Below are 19864 nucleotides of genomic sequence, written 5' to 3' on the forward strand. Positions count from 1 at the left end.
AACGAGTCTACAGTCCCATTCTCACTTGCAGCCTATGCTGTAGCTCTCACTTGCTTTGTTTCTTTTTACATCAGGGTGATTGCCTCTTTATGAATGTGCCTGACCAGCACCTAAGGAAATTGGATACTAATTACCATTGCATGTTTAGTAATATTAATAGCTAAGCTAGCTAGGTGTCCATCCCAATTCCCACTTAGTCATATATCAATCTGGTTTTATACATAAAATTTTATATACAAATCTGCCCCTGGACTGGTTCCTTACTATCTGTTAAAATATAAAATATGTAAAAACCAAAGTCACTTTCTCTCATAATAGTTTACAAATTTTTATGTATAGAATAAACAACAAAACGACAATATTTGCTTTGTTATGCTGCCCCACTTTACAAAATAATAAGTCAGTTATAAAAGACTGGATTCTTGTAGTTGCTCTTCAAGTTGCACTGAACCTGTTTTGACCTTGATATTTATTTTATGCAATCTGCATATTGTGTTAACTCTTGTAGACTGTGACTTTTAATAATTGCTGTGATGTCTGTTGCCCTCTTGGCCAGGTCATTCAGGGAAAGAAACAAACATTTTCTTTAATCACACTGAGACTTTTACCTAGAGAAAAATGGTAGCGTGGAGATGTATACAGAAAAAAAAAACTATATAAATGAAGCACATCAGAGTTCAGACAGGGTTTGAATGTGATATCTAGCCTTATCTTTGAGTTGATGCAATTATATTGTTTTGATGTAAGCCGTTATTAATCCATTATATCCATTATATAAAAGGTGTAATGACTAATCAGTTAATGCTCTATTTGTTTTCCCTCACAATAAGGTAATTTACAATGACTATCTTCCCCCATTGCCCCTCTAGGGATCACCTATTGTCCGTGTGCATCTATCTCTTAACAAAGTTTGAATATTCTGACAAAGCTATTCCAACTTTTGAAATTAACTTTGACCGGGGGCGTGCTGGTGGCTTAAAGATAATCACATCAAGGGCATGCAGCCTGACCTGTTTTTGCATCAGTAAGTTTCTGCTCACTGAAAAGCACTTAATCGTCAATTGTTGTCTTGGCTTTTGTGGGAATGTGAATAGCACCTTATTGATTGGAAGCAAAATGTTTTTAATGTTGTAGATGAGATTTCAGGATTGCTAGCTAATGGGAAGATGGAAGCTCGCTGCAATTTATTTTCAAGAAGAGGCCCAAATTGGAAAATCTTTACAGACATAATTAAGGCTTATCTGATAGTATTGTCAGAACTTTTCAGATGCTGTTTTTATTTATTTATTTTACCTATGCAGCAGTGTTTGTTAGGTACCAAAACACAAACATGCACAGCATTGAGATGGGTCTATCCAGAAAAGTAATGAATATAATGTAAAGAGCAGTATTGATGTTTCATCAAAGCTAATGACAGTAAAAACAATGTCCTTGTAACTGGTATTGCATTGTATTGCCATTATTTTGCCAAATAATTTAAAACTATGTCTTTTGTTGATGTTATATTATCAGTTAGATTAGGCTTACCCTAATCGAAGGTGTTACTTTTGTCCTCTGGTTGCAACTATGGGTGAGCTGCATTGTGTATGCCGCTCAAGGATATGGTATGTGGACCAGTGGAGCTACATGGAGTTCAAAGTCAGGCTCCTCCACCTGGGGTATGACCTGGATATAAGTAGCTATGGTGTTTTGGTGTTTCAAATAAGATTTCACTATAACAGATAATTGGTACTAGTGGGACTCTCCTTATAATAATATAGGCATGAAAGCACAAAGGGAAATGTTTTTCAGTCTTCTATGGGGCAAAACTCGTGTCCTGACAAAACATTAACAACAGTCTCTCTTGCACCTTTTCTCAGCACTATGCTTTATACTATCTTTCATACTGGATGACTACTTTCTCTTGAGCTCTGCAGAACACTTGTTTTGTTGGAAAGAACTGTACAGTGGATTTCATATTACTAATCCATGTAATCCAAGTAATCCAGAATTGTTGCTTGTAACGCTTGAAAATCAAATATTTGTTCAATTATTAGAATATGCCATTTTGAACTTGAGTAAATCACTATTCAAACAATATAGCTGTCTCCATCTAGTTCAATGAATGTAACCACAATCATAGGGAAGACTGTTGACTTCACTGTTATCTGAATAACGATCATCAAAACACTCCATAGAGAGGGTAAGCCACAGAAGGTCATGGCTGGAGAAGCTGGCTGTGCGGCTGCTGTATTGAAGCATATTGATAAAAAGTTGAAAAGTGTGGTAGGAAAAGTTGCACAAACAACAGAAGCTGGTGTCAGACCATCAAGAGCCACTGCAAACAGATATCCTCAGGAAAGAGGCTGCAACTGTCAGAGCTAACGTCAACCCACTCCTGAGCCAGAGACAACATTGCTTATCTGAACTAAGTTGAAAAAGAACAGTGCCAGATGCCTTTTTGGACCAATGTTCTCTTTTTAGATTAAATATTGGATTTCATTGGAAATGTTCTGTATTGTAAATCCTTCTAACTGATCATTGGAGCTATTCTAAAAATTTAGGATACTGGATTTCTCATTTACATGAGCTATAAGCCATGAACATCAAAAGTAAAGCAAAAAGGACTTGAAATATTTTAATTTAGAGGTAACCAATAAAGAATCTATGAAATTTGAACTTTCTGAATTAAAAAAAAAAAGTTTTTTTGAGCTGTACTATACTTTAATAGCTGGGTAGTTGACACCATATTACCAAAAGATGCCAGTGTACCTTGTTTTTATTCATTTTGTTAGCTTTTGGGCATCTTTAAATTTCTTTGCTCTCTTGCAAAACTGATAAAACTTACATATCTGTACAGTAATATGAGAGTACCACCCGCAACTGGTTAGTTTAGTGTACCACAAATGCTGGAAATGTGCTGCACTATTTACTATGTTCATCCATCACCATAAAAATGGGCACTTTCATTTATTTTTAGCCAAGCCCACTGCTGACTGTAATTAGTCAAAATTGTATATTTAAAATGATTCCCATCAACTGCACTGGAGTCTTCTGTATGATTAATTTCCCTAAATGATACAAGAAAGGTAAGGACAATTAGATAATCTGTATTAGAAAGTAACCTTTGCAAAGAATTACATTTTTAGTGCAACCACATGGGAATGGGGCAGAATATCAAAAACAAGTTTGGACGTTCAGAGAGGGAATAGAGGTTCAGTGGTTGAAAGTTTTGGTTCCATGCAAGACGGCCCTGAGTTTGTACCCTTCTGCTTGCAGTTATTTTCTATGGGAGCTCCAGCTTCTCCCACAATCACAACATGCGCTCCTCCTCTTGTGACCAAAGTACTGGCTAAATAGATCTCCTAACGCAATGCTCCTTTAAACGATTTAATGTGATTTTCAGTGGATCCAAAAAATATACGTCCAGATGAACAGAATCAGCTTTTGGAGATTTACTTACCTGGATGATTGAGAATGCATCAAGACATACCACGCATTATAAGAAAAAGAAAACACTCTTATATTAAAAAATACAAACACTCTATACAAACTACCCATTTAGAGTCTTGGTATTTGTAGCTTTGTTGTTGTGGTGAGAGATATTTCAGTTTGAAAAAGGCCGTCTCATATATTCTAACCACTGTGTATATTTGTGTTTCCAGTTCATGTGAAAGCAGGAACCTGTGAGGTAATTGCTGCACATCGATGCTGCAACAAGAACAAGATCGAAGAGCGATCCCAGACTGTCAAATGCTCCTGCTTCCCTGGACAGGTGGCAGGAACAACAAGAGCAGCTCCATCTTGTGTAGACGGTATGCCAAGCTTCTCATTACAGTTTTGGTGATGATTTGAGACCAAATTCTGATTAGGGTAGAAATGTGGCACGGTGTAAACCTGTCACACCTGTCACTGTGCCTCTGGTGCTTATTTCACTGATCGTTTGGCACAAGGAGTTTCTCGTGAAGCAAAAAATACAATGTTGAGATTGCTGTTGTATAACCCAAAGGCTTCATAATCTTCAAATCAATTCACTTATCAGTTCATTCGCTCAGCTGTTTGTCTGCTTTATATCAGACATGTTCAGTGGAATAGACAGAAGGCCAGGTCATTTAAAATTATGTCAAAAGTGGCCTCAGTTACAGGTGAATCGATCCCTATCTCCTCTTTTCACTGTAATATCTCTGACAAGGCTTCCATATTTTGACAGTTCTCCCTTCACTTTAGAAATGTCAGGGAAAGCTGTTTCTGCCCTATAGGCCTCCTTGAAGCAACAAAAAATCTTGACGCATAAGCTTGCTGCACGCTTTTGTTCTCCTCCTACATACAAACATTCATCCTCCACACACCTTAACACACCTGCTCACTACTCTCACTGGCTTGACATTGACCCATGCCCTGTAATTCAGGCCTGAAAACACTCTGGAGCAGGACTGACAGGTCTCCACCACCAGCTAGAGATCAAAGTGCTCTCGTTAATCACTGTGCTGTGTATAGAAGTCAAAGGCACTTGCTGTTACTTCAGTCAGAGCAGAAGAACGCTACATATTTAAACAGCATGGTGCTAATTGTTTACTCTGCTGTTTTTCTCTTTTCCTTTATTTCCACTTTTATTTTACTCCCAGCATCCATAGTTGCACAGAAGTGGTGGTGCCAGATGCATCCCTGCATGGATGGAGAAGAGTGTAAAGTGCTGCCTGATCTCAAAGGATGGAGCTGCAGTACAGGAAACAAAGTTAAGACAACTAAGGTGTGTTGAGTTCTGTGTTTGAAAGTAAAAAGTGGGTTCGCGCCTTCATTCATTAAATTGCTAAAATCAACACAATGACACAGTGATAACAAAGTCACAGCCTAGAATAAAAGCTGTAAGAAAATGTGACCCTAAAATAACGGGGAGGTGCGAGGTGAAAGAAAAAAGGAAGAAAACCTAAGAAAGCACTGAAAGTTTTTTTTTTTCATTAACTTCAGATGAATGAGATCAGAGTAGGCAGAGTAGAAGGCAGCAGGAGAGGAAGATGTGACTCACAGGGGAGAATCAGTGAAGTGTATCTTGAAGCGATCAGCTTCTGCACTGGAAGGGGGTGAGTTAAGTTCAGCAATCTATTTACTTTTAGACCTATTTTGTTGTCTAACTACAGTCAGTTTATTGTATTTTACTTAAGCTACTAATTTGGTTGCAGCATTTAGATGAGGTATTCGGCAATGCAGCAGGCTCTGGGGCAGACCAGGATGTAAAGGGAAGCTGCTGCTGAAATGTACTCTTCCATGCAATACAATTAAAGCCAAAGAATTCTGGCCTCAACCCTCAGTTTATTTTGGCACAACTGAACTCAAAAGCAATTTTATCCACAAAATACCAAGGAATGTGTAAAATGAAGATTGGTATAGCTAGCCAGAAAACAAATCTAGTTTTGTTATATTAGCAAAATAGTAGCAATAGAACTTAACGTACAATAGGCTAAAGTAGGTAGTTTGGACAATTTCTGACTGTGTTCAATCATCCAAATTCTAGATTATGTTAGAAAAATTCGGTTGGTTTATGTGAACAAACTGCCTGGCTTGAGCTGCAGGAGGCAGGACACGGGATGATCGCTCAAGTGTTGTTAAATACACCAGACAATTACATCCTCTTTTCCCACCTTGGCACAATCATTGAAACTTTGTAGGGAGCTGACAGGCTAAATGCGTTTACCGTATTTACTGTTGACTTATCATATGTAAGAGAATATGCACAAAGGGAATTGTCAGGAAAGAGATGGCTGTTTGGAGACACATCACTTTTATTAGTATTTTGAAAAACAAGTTATGGGTACATATTTGCATAACTTTTTAGGTATATGTACAAGTAGCGGTAATTACAAGTATGAAACATGTACTGTGCTTCATAAATGAGTAACAAATGTAGTACAAAACAATAACCTACAGCACACCAGAAAAATAGATTCGGCCTACCTTTTAGGCTCAGGTGCAGTGACACGGCTTTAACAAGAAGAAAAGTCAGTCATTCACCACCATCTTCCTGCGCACTAAAACCACCAAAGTCGTCTTCTCCAGTGTCGGAAACGAACAGGCCCAGGATGGCTTCGTCATCCACTCTCCGCTTCTCTCCTTCGTTGTCACTTTCAAAACCAAAGAAATCCTCGTTGTCAGTGTCGGAGTCAAACACCCTCAGAAGGGCCGTGGCGGTGTCCTCCTCTTCATCATGCAGCAGTCCAGCCCTTCGAAATCCGTTGGTGATCGTGGATGTTTTCACACTTTTCCACGCTGTCAGAATCCACTGGTGGAGTTGGGCATAACTTGCTTTTCGCAAGTTTATCGCCGCTCATCATCCACGCCTCCCGCTGAACGCGTAGCGCTACTTTGAAGTTTGTTTTTCGTGCTACTTTGTACGGCACTACGTTGCCTGGCGGACGGACATGTGACCAACATACCACTCTTGAACCCCGATCAGGCAACGTAGTGCCGTACAACAGCGGAACAAACAAAACAAATCGTCTTACGATACCACAAAAATCATGGACAATCCATAGAAAAGCAGCACCTGACTAAAAGCCGCAGGGTTCAAAGCTTGTGCAAAAAGTAGCGGCTTATAGCCCGACAATTACGGTAATATATGATCCAACTGCGTCAGCCATGGAGTGAAAGGTGCCAGTTTAAAACTGTTTTGGACTGAAAAGCTCAATCAGGCTTTCTGGAAAACGCTTGGTTCCAAGTAAAGAAGGCAATAAAAATGCATGGTATTGTACACTGACTGGATATTTTATAAGGTACACGTTGCTGGTATCAGTCTGGATCCTCTATTGCCTTTGTGGCATAGATTTAACAAGGTGCTGGAAACATTCCTCAGGTCTATATCAGCATAACAGCATCATACGGTTGCTGCAAATTTGTCAGCTGCACATTGCTGACTGAGATCAAGATTGTGGAAGCCATTTGAGTGCAGTTACTTTCCAGAAACCAGTTAGAGATGATTTGAGGTTTGTGACAGGTATATTAATCCTCTTGGAAGCATTCGACCGTGTCCCTCGGGGTGTCCTGTGGGAGGTGTTGCGGGAATATGGGGTGTCTGGCCCATTGCTACGGGCCATTCGGTCCCTATACAACCGTTGCAAGAGCTTGGTTCGCATTGCCGGCAATAAGTCGGACTCGTTCCCGGTGGGTGATGGGCTCCGCCAGGGCTGCCCTTTGTCTCCGGTTCTGTTCATAATTTTTATGGACAGGATTTCTAGGCGCAGCCAAGTGGCAGAGGGCTTTCGCTTTGGTGGCCTCAGAATCTCATCTCTGATTTTTGCAGATGATGTGGTTCTGTTGGCTTCATCGGGTGAGGGCCTCCAGCTCGCACTGGAACGGTTCGCAGCCGAGTGTGAAGCAGCGGGAATGAGGATCAACACCTCCAAATCTGAGGCCATGGTTCTCAGCCGGAAAAGGGTGGAGTGCCCACTCCGGGTCGGGGATGAGTTCCTGCCCCAAGTGGAGGAGTTCAAGTATCTCGGGGTCTTGTTCGCGAGTGATGGGAGAAGGGAGCCGGAGATCGACAGACGGATTGGGGCTGCAGCTGCAGTAATGCGGACGCTGCACCGGTCCGTCGTGGTGAAGAGGGAGCTGAGTGTAAAAGCGAAGCTCTCAATTTACCGGTCGATCTACGTCCCTACCCTCACCTATGGCCACGAGCTGTGGGTAGTGACCGAAAGAACGAGATCGCGGATACAAGCGGCAGAAATGAGCTTCCTCCGAAGGGTGGCTGGCCTCTCCCTTAGAGATAGGGTGAGAAGTTCGGCCATCCGGGAGGGGCTCAGAGTAGAGCAGCTGCTGCTCCACATCGAAAGGAGCCAGCTGAGGTGGTTCGGGCATCTGACAAGGATGCCCCCTGGGCGCCTCTTGGGTGAGGTGTTCCAGGCATGTCCCACCGGGAGGAGGCCCCGGGGCAGACCCAGGACACGCTGGAGAGATTATATCTCTCGGCTGGCCTGGGAACGCCTTGGTATTCCCCCGGATAAACTGGAGGAGGTGGCTGGGGAGAGGGAGGTCTGGGCCTCTTTGCTTAGGCTGCTGCCCCCGCGACCCGGCCCCGGACAAAGCGGATGAAGATGGATGGATGGATGGAAGCAGCCATCCAATGATGGGTACTAACATGTGAATTTTTCAGCAGAAAATGATAAAGAAGAAGAATTATTAAATATCAGATGTCCAATTTAAGTGATTCTGTGTGAATTGTAGCCTAGCTGACAGGAGTAACATTAATGTGGTCTTCTGCTGCTAATGGAGGCCACATACTTCAAGGTTCAATGCTGTTGTACATTCAGAGATTTGTTCTACTACTAGTTTTTGCACCATTCACTCTAAATTCCAGTGATGGTCGTACAGGAAAATCTCAGTAGATCACCAGTTTCTGAATTACTCAGGACAGCCTGTCTCACACCAAAAACCATGTCACATTCAAAGTCACTTAAATGAACTTTCTTTGTACTTTTGATGCTTGGTTTGAGTCAAAAGTGGGAAGAAAGGTCCCACTTTTCTTCCCATCAAGATGTCAGCAGGTCATCTTCACCATGTCTACATGTGATTGACTGAATAGTTATTTGTGTTAAGGAGTTGAACAGGTGTACCTAATAAAGTTTTCCATTAGTGTATACATATGCTGAACACATTATAGTAGATGTGAAATTAAGAAATGAAGAATATCACACATTCATATACTGATGATAGGTATGTTATCGGACCGATATAGAGATATGTTCCCTGAGCTACATCATAACAATGCATATAAATAGAGATACTGCCAAACCTTCACCATGTTCTTAAACAACTTTGGAGATGACCTGAGATAAATATAGCATATGCTGTATATTTTATTATGGCTTTAGTTTATTTTATATTTAGCTCCTGTTAAGCAACATTCAAAAGGAATGCTTATTTAATCAGAGCCAATTGTTGTAACATTAGTCACAACTGGTTTCTTTAAACTTTTTCTGTCAGAATGTAATTTTGGGGGGATTTAAGAGATAATCTGACATATCTAAATAGCACTTGTGATGAATTACAATTATTAAATCATGAAATTAGCTCAGGGTTTTAATCACAAGTTGACAGTTGAGCTTGTTTTAAGACAGCCAGCCTGCAAAATATTTAGTGTCAAAATGATTACTGGATATTCATTTTGTGCTTCATTAATATATGCAATAAGACATTTGTCTTTTTTCTGCATGCATAATTTCACACTCAAAGCAATTAAATCATTACAGGCTGAAAGTCAGATATAATCTTTTATATGACTAGAATAAATATAGAAATACAATTATCATGAGAGTCTGCACTGCAGTTGGTAGTTGACTACTTTGTAAGCAAAAAACAATTATCGTATCTGTAACAGACAATGTGATTGTACACCACTGAGGTCACTGATACAAGATGGAAACTGCAGCCTCTGATGAACGAAATGTTTCGCATGACTGATCAGATTCGTATACCATGTTGCCATCTCATCCTCAAGGTTTCTGCATTAAGGTTAAGTGAGAGGAGGCTTGAATCACAGCCTGCCTTCGAATAGGCTTGCATTTGACTTCCAAAGTGCAAGAGAGAAGCAAAACAAAGGCAAGCAATGGCAGGAGAAAGACAAACAAACAACGAACAAATATTCCCCCAGGAAGCAAAATTGTCGAGTGGGATATGCTGAAGGAGCCAGGAGGGCTCAAGCTGGAGCACTTCTGGAGATTAATAGAGGTTATCTGGAAGTGTGTTTTGGGTTTGAGGGTGTGGTGGACCTGAAGTGGATGGTAGGTGAGGAGGGGGGACACAGTAGGCCCTTAGCCATCCATCACGGTCCACTGTTTGACTCACCAAACGCCTGTAGTTGAGCTGCCTCTTCCATTATTCATGCCTACAGGAGGCTGGGATGAAGCAGAGCTTTTTATTTTAGCCGGGTTAATAATTCATGCCCTCTCACACAGCCATGGGAAAGCAGAAACAGAGGCACAGACGAGCAGGGGTCCAGGTGGCTAGTAGAACCCGTCAGAACCTCGACTCTTTTTTGATTAGGGAGTCAGCGGGGGTCGCTCCATGCTCATGGCCTTGCTACCTCCCACAGAGAGCAAGCCAGGGACGGCTTATGTTTGCTAGAGGGCTCTGTACCTGAGTATCTCAACAGTTAGCATCATTCTGAGGAATGAAGGGAGGGTTTCCTGAGGACTGAGCTCAGGTTCTTAAGTGTGGCATTGGTGCAGTAAATGTTTCTGTGAAGTCTATTACTCTCTGAATAGAAATCCCAACAAATGAAACTGGAGCATATCCAAAAATAGTATTTCAGTGATTCAAAATGTAAGCCTTTTAAGTCTTGGTTACAACTTAGGTTGAAAGACATAAACCCTGGTGAAAATTATATTTTACACTCCATTTTTTAGATAATACGTGATTTGGGTAAAGTGAAAAAGTCCAATAACAGTCATAATTACATTAATTTAAGTAAGTCCGTGTACAGAACGGGAAAGGTCAGAGGTGGCCTGGTTTTACAGTACACTGCATATTGGTTTCTTTGAACTTAGGACTTGCAAGTTTACAGTTTGTTTTGGCTTCACAGCTTTTATCGGTGTCTTTACAAAACCAGTGGGCAGAAATGCTTTAGAGAACAAAAGGTAACCCCACTGTTGTTTACAATACTGCTTTAAGACTGAGCTCAGTTTACACTCTTCAGTCTGTAAGTTATTTTTCATATTTGGAACATTAAGGGTCCAGAACAGACTTTGCAGTACATGCCTCCTACAGTACTTATTGCCCAGCAGTGTTGCTTCGATTAAAAAGAAGTGTCAATTCAGTTATGATGAAGTCACATCAGTAAAGTAGATGTCTTAACACCTCCCTAGGCCCCTTTTCAGACAGCTCCAGTTGTTACCTCTTTCTCAGCATGTCCAGCAGCAGCTAGCGTTATGGTTCTGCTCGTAATGTCAGGAATTACAACCTCGGCTGTTCCTGCTTTTCACTTCTCATCAATCAGAAGACAAAACAAAAAGAGAGGCTTTCCACTTGACAGGTGCCGCTTGTAGAGAATGTGTTGAAGTGTGTTGATTGATAGCTGTCCAAGAGAGATTTTTTTTTCCTGTAAAAAAAAAAAAAAAAAAAAAAAAAAAAAAAAAAAAAAAAGTGAAAATATCTCTTGTTCTCTCTAACATAACTGTGTAAAGTGTATGCATTTTAGCTACAATGTATCAGATAAATTATAGGTGCAGTTCAGCTGAGAGGACAAATAACCCTAGCTGGAATCTAATGTTTTCCGAGACAATATCCACATGAGAAAATAAGTTTTACTGGCCAAAATATAACGGAAAATGCGTATTGTTAAAACAACAAGAAAGAAATAAGCATGAGAAATTCCTTTAAATAGATGGTTTATACTCCAACACAAAGGTAAATTCATTGAAAGGTAATGGAAAAGCAGAACAGTGCTGATGCTGGTTATTCACACTATATCTGGTCTCAAAACAAACCTGTTAGTCCAAAGCTGCTAGTCCAGTAATGACAAGCGGCCTTATTGGAATTTCTTTCCACCGTCCAGGCCTGAAATAAACTCTCATCATTACACATCTGCCAACGGGGAACCCTATACCATCTTCTAATTGATTAAAATGACTATAAAAGAAAATATCAATGAACACAATGGTAGTTTTTTCTTGAAACTGAATCCCAACTATATTGCCAGTCGAAAGCATGAGAATAAAACTGTTTTTTAGAGTTAAAAGGCAGGGAAATGCTCAGCAAATGTTTAATCAATAGACAGCTCAGAAAGATGAGCTAAATACGTTTAATGACAGTTGTTTTGCTTTTTAAATCATTGATTGAGGCTGACATCAACTATGTAATTTGCACAATGAAAACTCTAGAACTGTGAATTAGTCTTTTTGTTACTTAACAATGATGTGCTGATTCTCATGGATATGGCAATAGTGTATACACGAATGTGCTTCTGCATACGTGTGCTTCAGTAGCTATCCATCCAAAGCGGAGTCTTAGATTATTAATGTGACTGACCTGCGGTTGAACAGTCAAGTGTGGTCTTTTATCCTGAAGCAACTTAAGCACTAAACCCGAAGGAGCTGACTTCTGCTGATTCCCCTTTGTGTGTTTACTCCCCAGCAACCATCACAATGACACCCAGAAACCAATGAATGCTAAATGCTTTGATAAGCTTTTGCTAGGCTTCAGGTTTTTGTGACTGCTAACATTGTTTTGCTGTGGTTTTACTCTGTTTAGTGTCCAAGCTTTTTCTCTCTGTCACTAGTTCTTTAAGAGGTCAAATGCCCGTTAGAATCTGCTTCTGCAGTCACAAATGTGTTTGTACTTGTACTTTTCTAACTTTCCTTTTACAATAGAAAACATCTTCAGTGTATAAAAGAAGTTGTGGGGTTTTCACAGTTACTGAGCAATAAAGTGAAATGTAATAATTAAAAATTAAATATTATAAATAAGGATGCAATGTGTCATAGAAAAGACTGTGCGTGTATGGTGGTAATTTACCTGCACAAATACAGGATGCAGAAGACAGGAGTAAAATATTAACAAGCTTTTAATGCTGATAAGTCAAGAAATTACAAAGTCTAACATCTGGGGATGAACAAAGAGCAAAACCACGGAATCCAAACATCCAAGATTTATTGGAATGTACAAGAAGCACAGGGAATCCAGACTCAGAAAACACTAGGAATCCCAATACAGGAAATGTTCTACTACAAGGACACACAACTACACATACAACACAACAAACGACAAATGGGAGAAGTAATGGGTGGAGAACTAACACAGCTGAAGATGATGAACATAGCGAGACAGGGCAAGTTAAAGTCAGTACCAGACACAGAACAGCTAGCAAATCAAGCAGGAAGTAAAACACAACTAAACAGGCAAAGGGATTAAGTAATCTGATTCAACAGATAGATTTTTTTTTTTTGTTTTGTTTGTTAGTTTTTAACAATACAATAATAATAAGTGCAAATCTAATAACGGATGGCCTGAAAACAGAAATACAGATGAGGTTTTTGTAAAAATGTACCACTTTTTTGTACTTTTAACATAACATTTTATAGTAGTTTCTTTAGAAAGCATAAAATAAAATAATCCCCCCCCCAACCATGGAGATACACGCACACGCACTGCTTGAAACATCAAGTTAAAACTGAGGGATACCTTCCAATTTACACGTAGTGTAAAAACTGCAGAAAGGGTTTAAGGTGTCCTTTGAGAAGGAATGATAGTAAAAAACAAAATAAATCAGTTTAGACTTGAGGAAAATGAAATGCTGATGCTCACAAATCAGGACATGGCATTATCACAACATTTTAAATTGTCACGAACTAGAGTGAGAAGTATCATGAAGAAATTCAAAGAGTGCTGTCATGTTTCGGCTGTGTGGCAGGCAGGGATTGGACCCAAACGCAAACTCACGGGGACAGAACTTGAACTCAAAAGCACAGCTTTATTGCTGGAAAATAGAACACAAGCAATACAAAACTAAACCGGGAAAAGCTAATTAAAATGCATACAGGGAGAATCACACACAGCATGAGGGAGACTACAACACTGACAAAGAGAAACACAGGGCTTAAATACACTGAGGGATAACGAGGGAATGAGACACAGAAGGAGAGCACAGCTGGGAGTAATCAGGCTGGACGAGACAAGGGAAGCAAAACTAGAAACACGCACATGAGACATGGACCTTCAAAGTAAAACAGGAAACACATTGACTGAACTCTAAACATGCAAACTTAACAGCAACTGAGAAGACAGACTATAGGGACCAGAAACATGGTACAAAGAGGTCACAGTAGACACAACATTGAACACAGGGAAGCCATATTACAAAGCCAAAGAACTAAACCTATGATAACCATAACTGAAATCTAGGGAAACAAGAAACAGTACAACAAAGGACTCAAAACATAATCCATAATATAAAAACACGAGATCTCTTCAAAATAAAACTGGAAACATGAGAGGCAGACATGACAACATAAGACAACAGACATGAAACACACGAAGGGCAAGGGAGACTTCACAGGGGTTGAAAACACAAGGGGGAACTAATAAGCAAATGAACATAGGAAACCTAATGAACTTAAACATACTATAAACATCAAAATGAACTAAAACTCAAAACACTGGGTCATAAGACCCAGGATCGTGACATGTGCAATAGAAAACAAGCTTGAAGGAGGTTTGATGCAAAAGATTTCAAAGACTCTGGAGAGAAATACTGTAGCCTCAAATAAGACAATCATGAGAACCCTGAACAGAAATTACCTGGGAGGTTGCCGAGCAAGAAAACAGAAGAGACCTTCAAACCGCTATCAAATGTCAAGGCCAACTTGGAGAAATACTATGCATACTAGAAGTGCGTTCTTTTTAAACATCCAAAATAAAACTAGCATGTTTGGAAAAGCTTTTGCAAAAATTCCTTGTTCTGTTTAACCGCACTTTGGAAATACTGAACTTTTCATAGGGGGCTAATAATTCTACCCTCATGTGTATTTGTGCATTTCACTGTAGGTCACACTAGGACACTGTAGCAGTAATAATGTGCCAAAATTTTTCTCTTATACTGTTGACAAAATCGCCAGACCTAACTTCATGTTACAGTTTTTTACAGACGCTAGGACACATTTCTCAATACTTAGGTCACTTTTGCAAAACTCCTCACACAGTGAGCACAACAGAAGTCTATGTGGGCTAAACTGAGGATCAGTTATCATTGTTTTGGCACAAAATGCTTTCAATGACTACATCTCTCAAATTTCATGAATTATCTTCTCACTCAGACACAACAACTGCCAAAAATCTTTGTACGTACAGGACATTTTGCATGTGCTTACATACTGTTTTCAAAACTGTTAAACTTATGGCCAAAACAATAACACAATGCAAAACTTGAAAAGACAGCAAAATCCAACAGCAATATTTTATTGAAACATATTTTAAATCTAAAAATGCAGTTTAACCAGCCACAGCTGATTCTCATTGTAGATGAACATCTACACAGGTGTTACTCCTTCAATTTTTCAACTCCTTCAATTCTGGCAGCCAGAAGATTATTTCCTAGGTGTATTGCCCTAGATGACATAAGATGTGATGTGGATGAGAACCTGTGGCCAAATGGAGAAGACCGAGTAGATTAGCATTACTATTGTATGTGTATCAGTGGATGGTGTGTATACAAATTCTTGTATTTTGGGATTACTTAGTGCAAAAAAATAAAAATACATAAACAAATATTAACGAATTCTGCATGATGTCTGATTCATTCCAGTAACATATATTGAAATTATAAACAGAGATGTGTCCTTGTTTTACACAAGAAAACACTGTGTAATGCTACATGTTGTTAGTGTTTTTTAGGTCATTGTTTTGTGAGTGACAAAGTGTGTTTGTCGGCTGTCAACCTTTGCTAGTGTTCTGGAAGAATGAGTTTATTTGAGACCTGAATAAAGTGTTTTGGTAGTTGTAGTGCATTTTGAATGTGAAATGAACTGCTGTGCCAAGCTGAAGGTCAGTTAGGAGAATTGTGTGAAGAGTTTTGCAAAAGTGACCTAAGTTTTGGGAAATGTGTCCTAGCGTCTGTAAAAAACTGTAAGCCACACCATGAATCTACTCCGTTTACAGCTTCCTACAAAAGTAATATAAGACCTACTAATTTTCAAATTGTCTCTCACACCCGTGATTCCCGAGGACTGCCACATGGAAGTGAAAATTAAATTGTGGCTCCCCAAACAGCAAGCTCTGTATTATCAGCTGCAGCTCTAAGCAGCAGAAAGATCACACTTCAATACAGCTTTTGGATTGCTTTGCTCAGAACACTGATTGTGTGTGGTAAGGTCCTTATTGATTCAACTGGTGAGACCCCGCTAACTTCTAACTGAATAGCACTAAAGTGCAAATATTCACACAGGAACACCTGTTCTTATATCAACCTTTCTGCCTGTCTGTCTCTGTGTGTGCGTGTGTGTGTGTGTGTGTGTGTGTGTGTGTGTGTCTGTGTTGGTATTAAAGTCTGTCTAGCATCACAGGCCAAGTCACAGAGTCACTTGTGTTCTACTTTTTAAACGGCAAACCAACAAAGAACAGCATTCACCTCCCAGAGTATTTTTAGAGATTTGCTTAAAGTGAGCGTAGTAGCTACAAACTGCATCTTTCAATCCATTATATTAATATTCATGAAAACATCTGAGAATACTTATTCCAGTTGTATGCCATCATGAATAATAATATTCCCTCTGTCTGCATGGAAATCATTGACCAAGATGCACACTGCATTACATCTGACTACTACTGAGTGCCATTTTTTTGTAAGAGCTCAGGTTTTAGAATTATAAACATACCATGCTGGGAAAATGAGCACCTTGAACCTGTCAGACTTTCAAGAGATATAAATTGCTTAAGATGTAGCATCAAAACAAGAACTTTTTTTTTAATGGAAAAGTTACTATTCCAAGGCGAGTCAGATGGTAAGAATCGATAGCAATGGTAATGGATATTTTTTTAGTACTAGCTTGACTTTTGTATATTTAAAGTTCGACTATTTACTTTAATATTAAAGTATTATAACAATTTCTTTACTAGTTTGATACTTGGTGTTTAGTAATTAGAACCAGGCATGCTCAGCTGAGGTACACAGCAGTGACATTACTTCTGAAGGTATTTCATCATAACCCAATTTATTTAACAGATTGGAAATTTAAGCTGGCGCTGGATGAAAATGTAAGACATCACTTTGTAGTTAATTCTACAAAGAACACTGTCTGGTGATTGTGTTGTGAACATCTGTGCTGTGAACATCTGTATATAATGTGAATATTGTTTTTTGAATTATTTAAATATTTTTGTCTCGACTAATGTACTGGATCAAAAGGCAAACACGGCCATAAAGCTCTGCTGCTAAAATAATCAGCAATCACCAATGCTAATGTTCATTAAGCGTTTTATTTATGCTCAACATCCACATGCATTCCAAGGTCAATGTGTGCAACTTTTAGAGGTTCTCAGTCATAACGAAGCAAAAACATTATGCTCTTTTATTATAACAGCAGCAGTGTGGTATTTTTTGTGTGATAATTTTCACCTTTTGATTATGAGTGATCATGAGCGTCAGAAATGTATTTTGGATTTTTTTAATGAATAGATAGGTTAGTTTGTTTCAAATCATCAAATGTTTAAAACATTTAGAATTTTTTTTTTAAACATTTTAATTTTAAATATTTCTAGAACATCTTAGACAATTTTCTTAGTTATATATAGTAACCCAGGTCATCTTCCAATTATATTGGAATTCAAGTGGGCAATCTACTGATAGTTTTTTTTCTGTCATATTTGCTCAACCCATCATGGCAGTTGAATGGAAATAGCCTTTTCCTCATGTTTGTAACTATGAATGCCATGCTTTTTTCATATTTTAATGAGCCAATACTCATTTGGCACACTTATATTTGCATGTGTGCCAAATTACAAGTCCTGATTCAATGTTATGGTAAGAAAAGCTAGTGAAGTGTTTGTCTTCACTTTGAGATATCCATGCTCAAACAATGCCTCAGATTTCAATGTGTGAAAAAATACCTGAAAGTGGGCAGGTTTAAAACAAACAACCTAAAACAAACAAACCTTCACCAACAGTTTATGCCATAACTGGCCTTATAAATAGTCAAATAAGAACACAAACCATTTGCAGTATTTCCTTCTGCTTCCTAACTTCTTATTTCTTCCCTGTCTCTAGGTCACCCGATAGTCGTCTGTTTCAAGGATAACCTCATTTGAAACCAGACACTGTTTCTTTGATCAACACCGTTGGACAATTGGATGTCGTGTTTTGAGAATTGGTGGTAACCAGGGACCAATGAGGACAACAATCACGGACATTCAAGTGAATGAACCAGGGACCAGGGAGCATCGTATAAGACTACATATCCAAACAAATTCCTGACATTTGATCTAGCATCAACAGTAGCTGTCTCTGAACTCTACTGCCCACCAAATCTCTCTTTGTATTATAGTTTTATTCCTTTGGACTAGAGATCTCAACAGTGAAGATATATATTGACTAAAGGACTCTGGATAACAGAAAAAAAAATCACTCTTGAAACAAAACCATGTGATGTGAAACTTTTGTGTTATTTTCTTGCCACAAAGAGCCCCAGGACTCTTGATGCATATCTGTGTTGATCTCGTGAGATCATAAGCATTTCCGTTCCTTTTAGCCTTATGGAGCAGATATCTCTTCTGTTTCTTTTTGTTAATTTAAAGTGTTTTGTCTTTTTTAAGTTTGTTAGGATGTCAAGTCTTCTTTCTGAAAGACAAAAAGACAATGCCACAACAATGAAACCAAGAAAAAAATGTAAGATGTTTCGCTACAGCTCACCAAGGGTCAACATAGCTCAGTTCTGCCAAAATGTTTTAATGGTATCTGTTGTTTTCAAAGCCTGGTGACTACTATTCATTACAAATGTCAGTATTATATCAATAAATCTAACTTAATGGATATTGCTGTTTAAAAAAGAAAGTTTGATTTTTATTTTTTTATTTTTTTACAGTTTCTCTTTCTGTTGAGGCATTTTGCATACCAGGCCATAGTGCTGTATAGGCAGGAGCTGTTGGGACTTAAAATTAGCAGGTCAAGCAAATAATCTGACAAAAAAAGCAGGAAGAGGGGGAGAGCTCACAGCTAATCAAGGTTGTGTTCATGGTGGATTTGAAATCTGAAAATCAGCAAATGCAAAAGTAGGCCATGTTCAAAAATACAAATGGGTGAAATCTCATTGCAACGTTCTTCTCAAAATTAACAGACTTAAAAAAAAGTATCTGAAATCTGGTCCAGGGAGATAATTATCTCTTACCCTAAACAACCTTAATCCTATTTGGTTCATTTCCCAAAGTAGATGTTAGTGTCATCCTTGGTTTATTGCATTAAATTAATGCTACCCATCACAATCAAATTATAGGACTTATTTACTTGTTTTTTGAGATCCCATGAGGCTTTTTCTGTTATAAATCCAAAATCCTTGTTACTATGTGTAGTAAAATAAAGCTTCTGAGGGAGTTAGACTGAAGAGTGTACAACAGGAGGTTGGAAGACAATCAGTAAAAGGCACAGGATTATTTAGCCCTAATGACGTAGCCATTTGAATCAGTGGAGTTCAAGATCAAATAAAACGTCCGTTCATCTTGACACATATAATATAGTTATTATAGTTACTGATGGACGGGAAGCTCTATCATGAAAATTGGTTAGAACTGGGTTTCTTAGAGAAGTCATAAGAAAGTTAGGGATGCAATTATAGTTCACCTGCATGTGATGTATACCTTAGGGACAGGAAATCACAGTATATTATGTGCCACCCTTTTCTGATATGATAATAAAATAAATTATAATGTATATTTCTTCTATAGGTGTCATGTTTATGACTCTAGGAAAATATCATATAATCTGTGCAAAAATGGCATTTTAGTAATTTCTTTCTGTAAATTTTTTTTTTTTTTAAAAATCAAACATTACTTTGTGCTACACTTTCATAAATCCAGAGATTGCAAAAGAGAGAAAAAAAGAAAAAGCTTCAGTCTAGACTCAAAACAAACCCTCACTTTATGAGGAATTTCATATTTTCTAAGTCAATTTCCATCTGTAAGTGAAGCGGTACATTTGCCACAGAATGCTTCTTATACTAAACACAATTAATTAAGCAAAAAATGTAAAAAGCTTGCTCCCAAAGACCAGACCCCAGGGACTGATGCTGAAGGGGAGGAATGAGAAGGTTTGCTATGGTTAAGTGATCCAGGTTGCCTCTTGTTTGGTTAGAAATCATTAAATTACAGTAATGACTAATTTCTCATTCCTGCATGCAATTCACTGGAGACCACC

General features: G+C 38.7%; 1 protein-coding gene across 2 annotated transcripts in view; it reads left to right on the forward strand.

The window, feature by feature from the left end:
* tafa3a (TAFA chemokine like family member 3a) overlaps positions 1-18487 on the forward strand; it is a 117951-nt gene extending 99464 nt beyond the window's left edge. The window contains exons 3-6 of one of the 2 annotated variants that reach the window (XM_082533999.1): positions 3645-3794; positions 4605-4729; positions 4948-5060; positions 17726-18487. In XM_082533999.1, coding sequence (XP_082390125.1) covers positions 3645-3794; positions 4605-4729; positions 4948-5060; positions 17726-17756 — 419 coding nt within the window. In that variant the 3' untranslated portion in view covers positions 17757-18487. The remainder of the gene's footprint in view (positions 1-3644; positions 3795-4604; positions 4730-4947; positions 5061-17725) is intronic. The other variant, XM_082534000.1, reaches the window with a different exon arrangement.
* The last annotated feature ends 1377 nt before the right edge of the window (positions 18488-19864 follow it).

Source organism: Aulonocara stuartgranti (assembly GCF_965226115.1).
Source record: "Aulonocara stuartgranti genome assembly, chromosome: 5".
NCBI lineage: Eukaryota > Metazoa > Chordata > Actinopteri > Cichliformes > Cichlidae > Aulonocara > Aulonocara stuartgranti.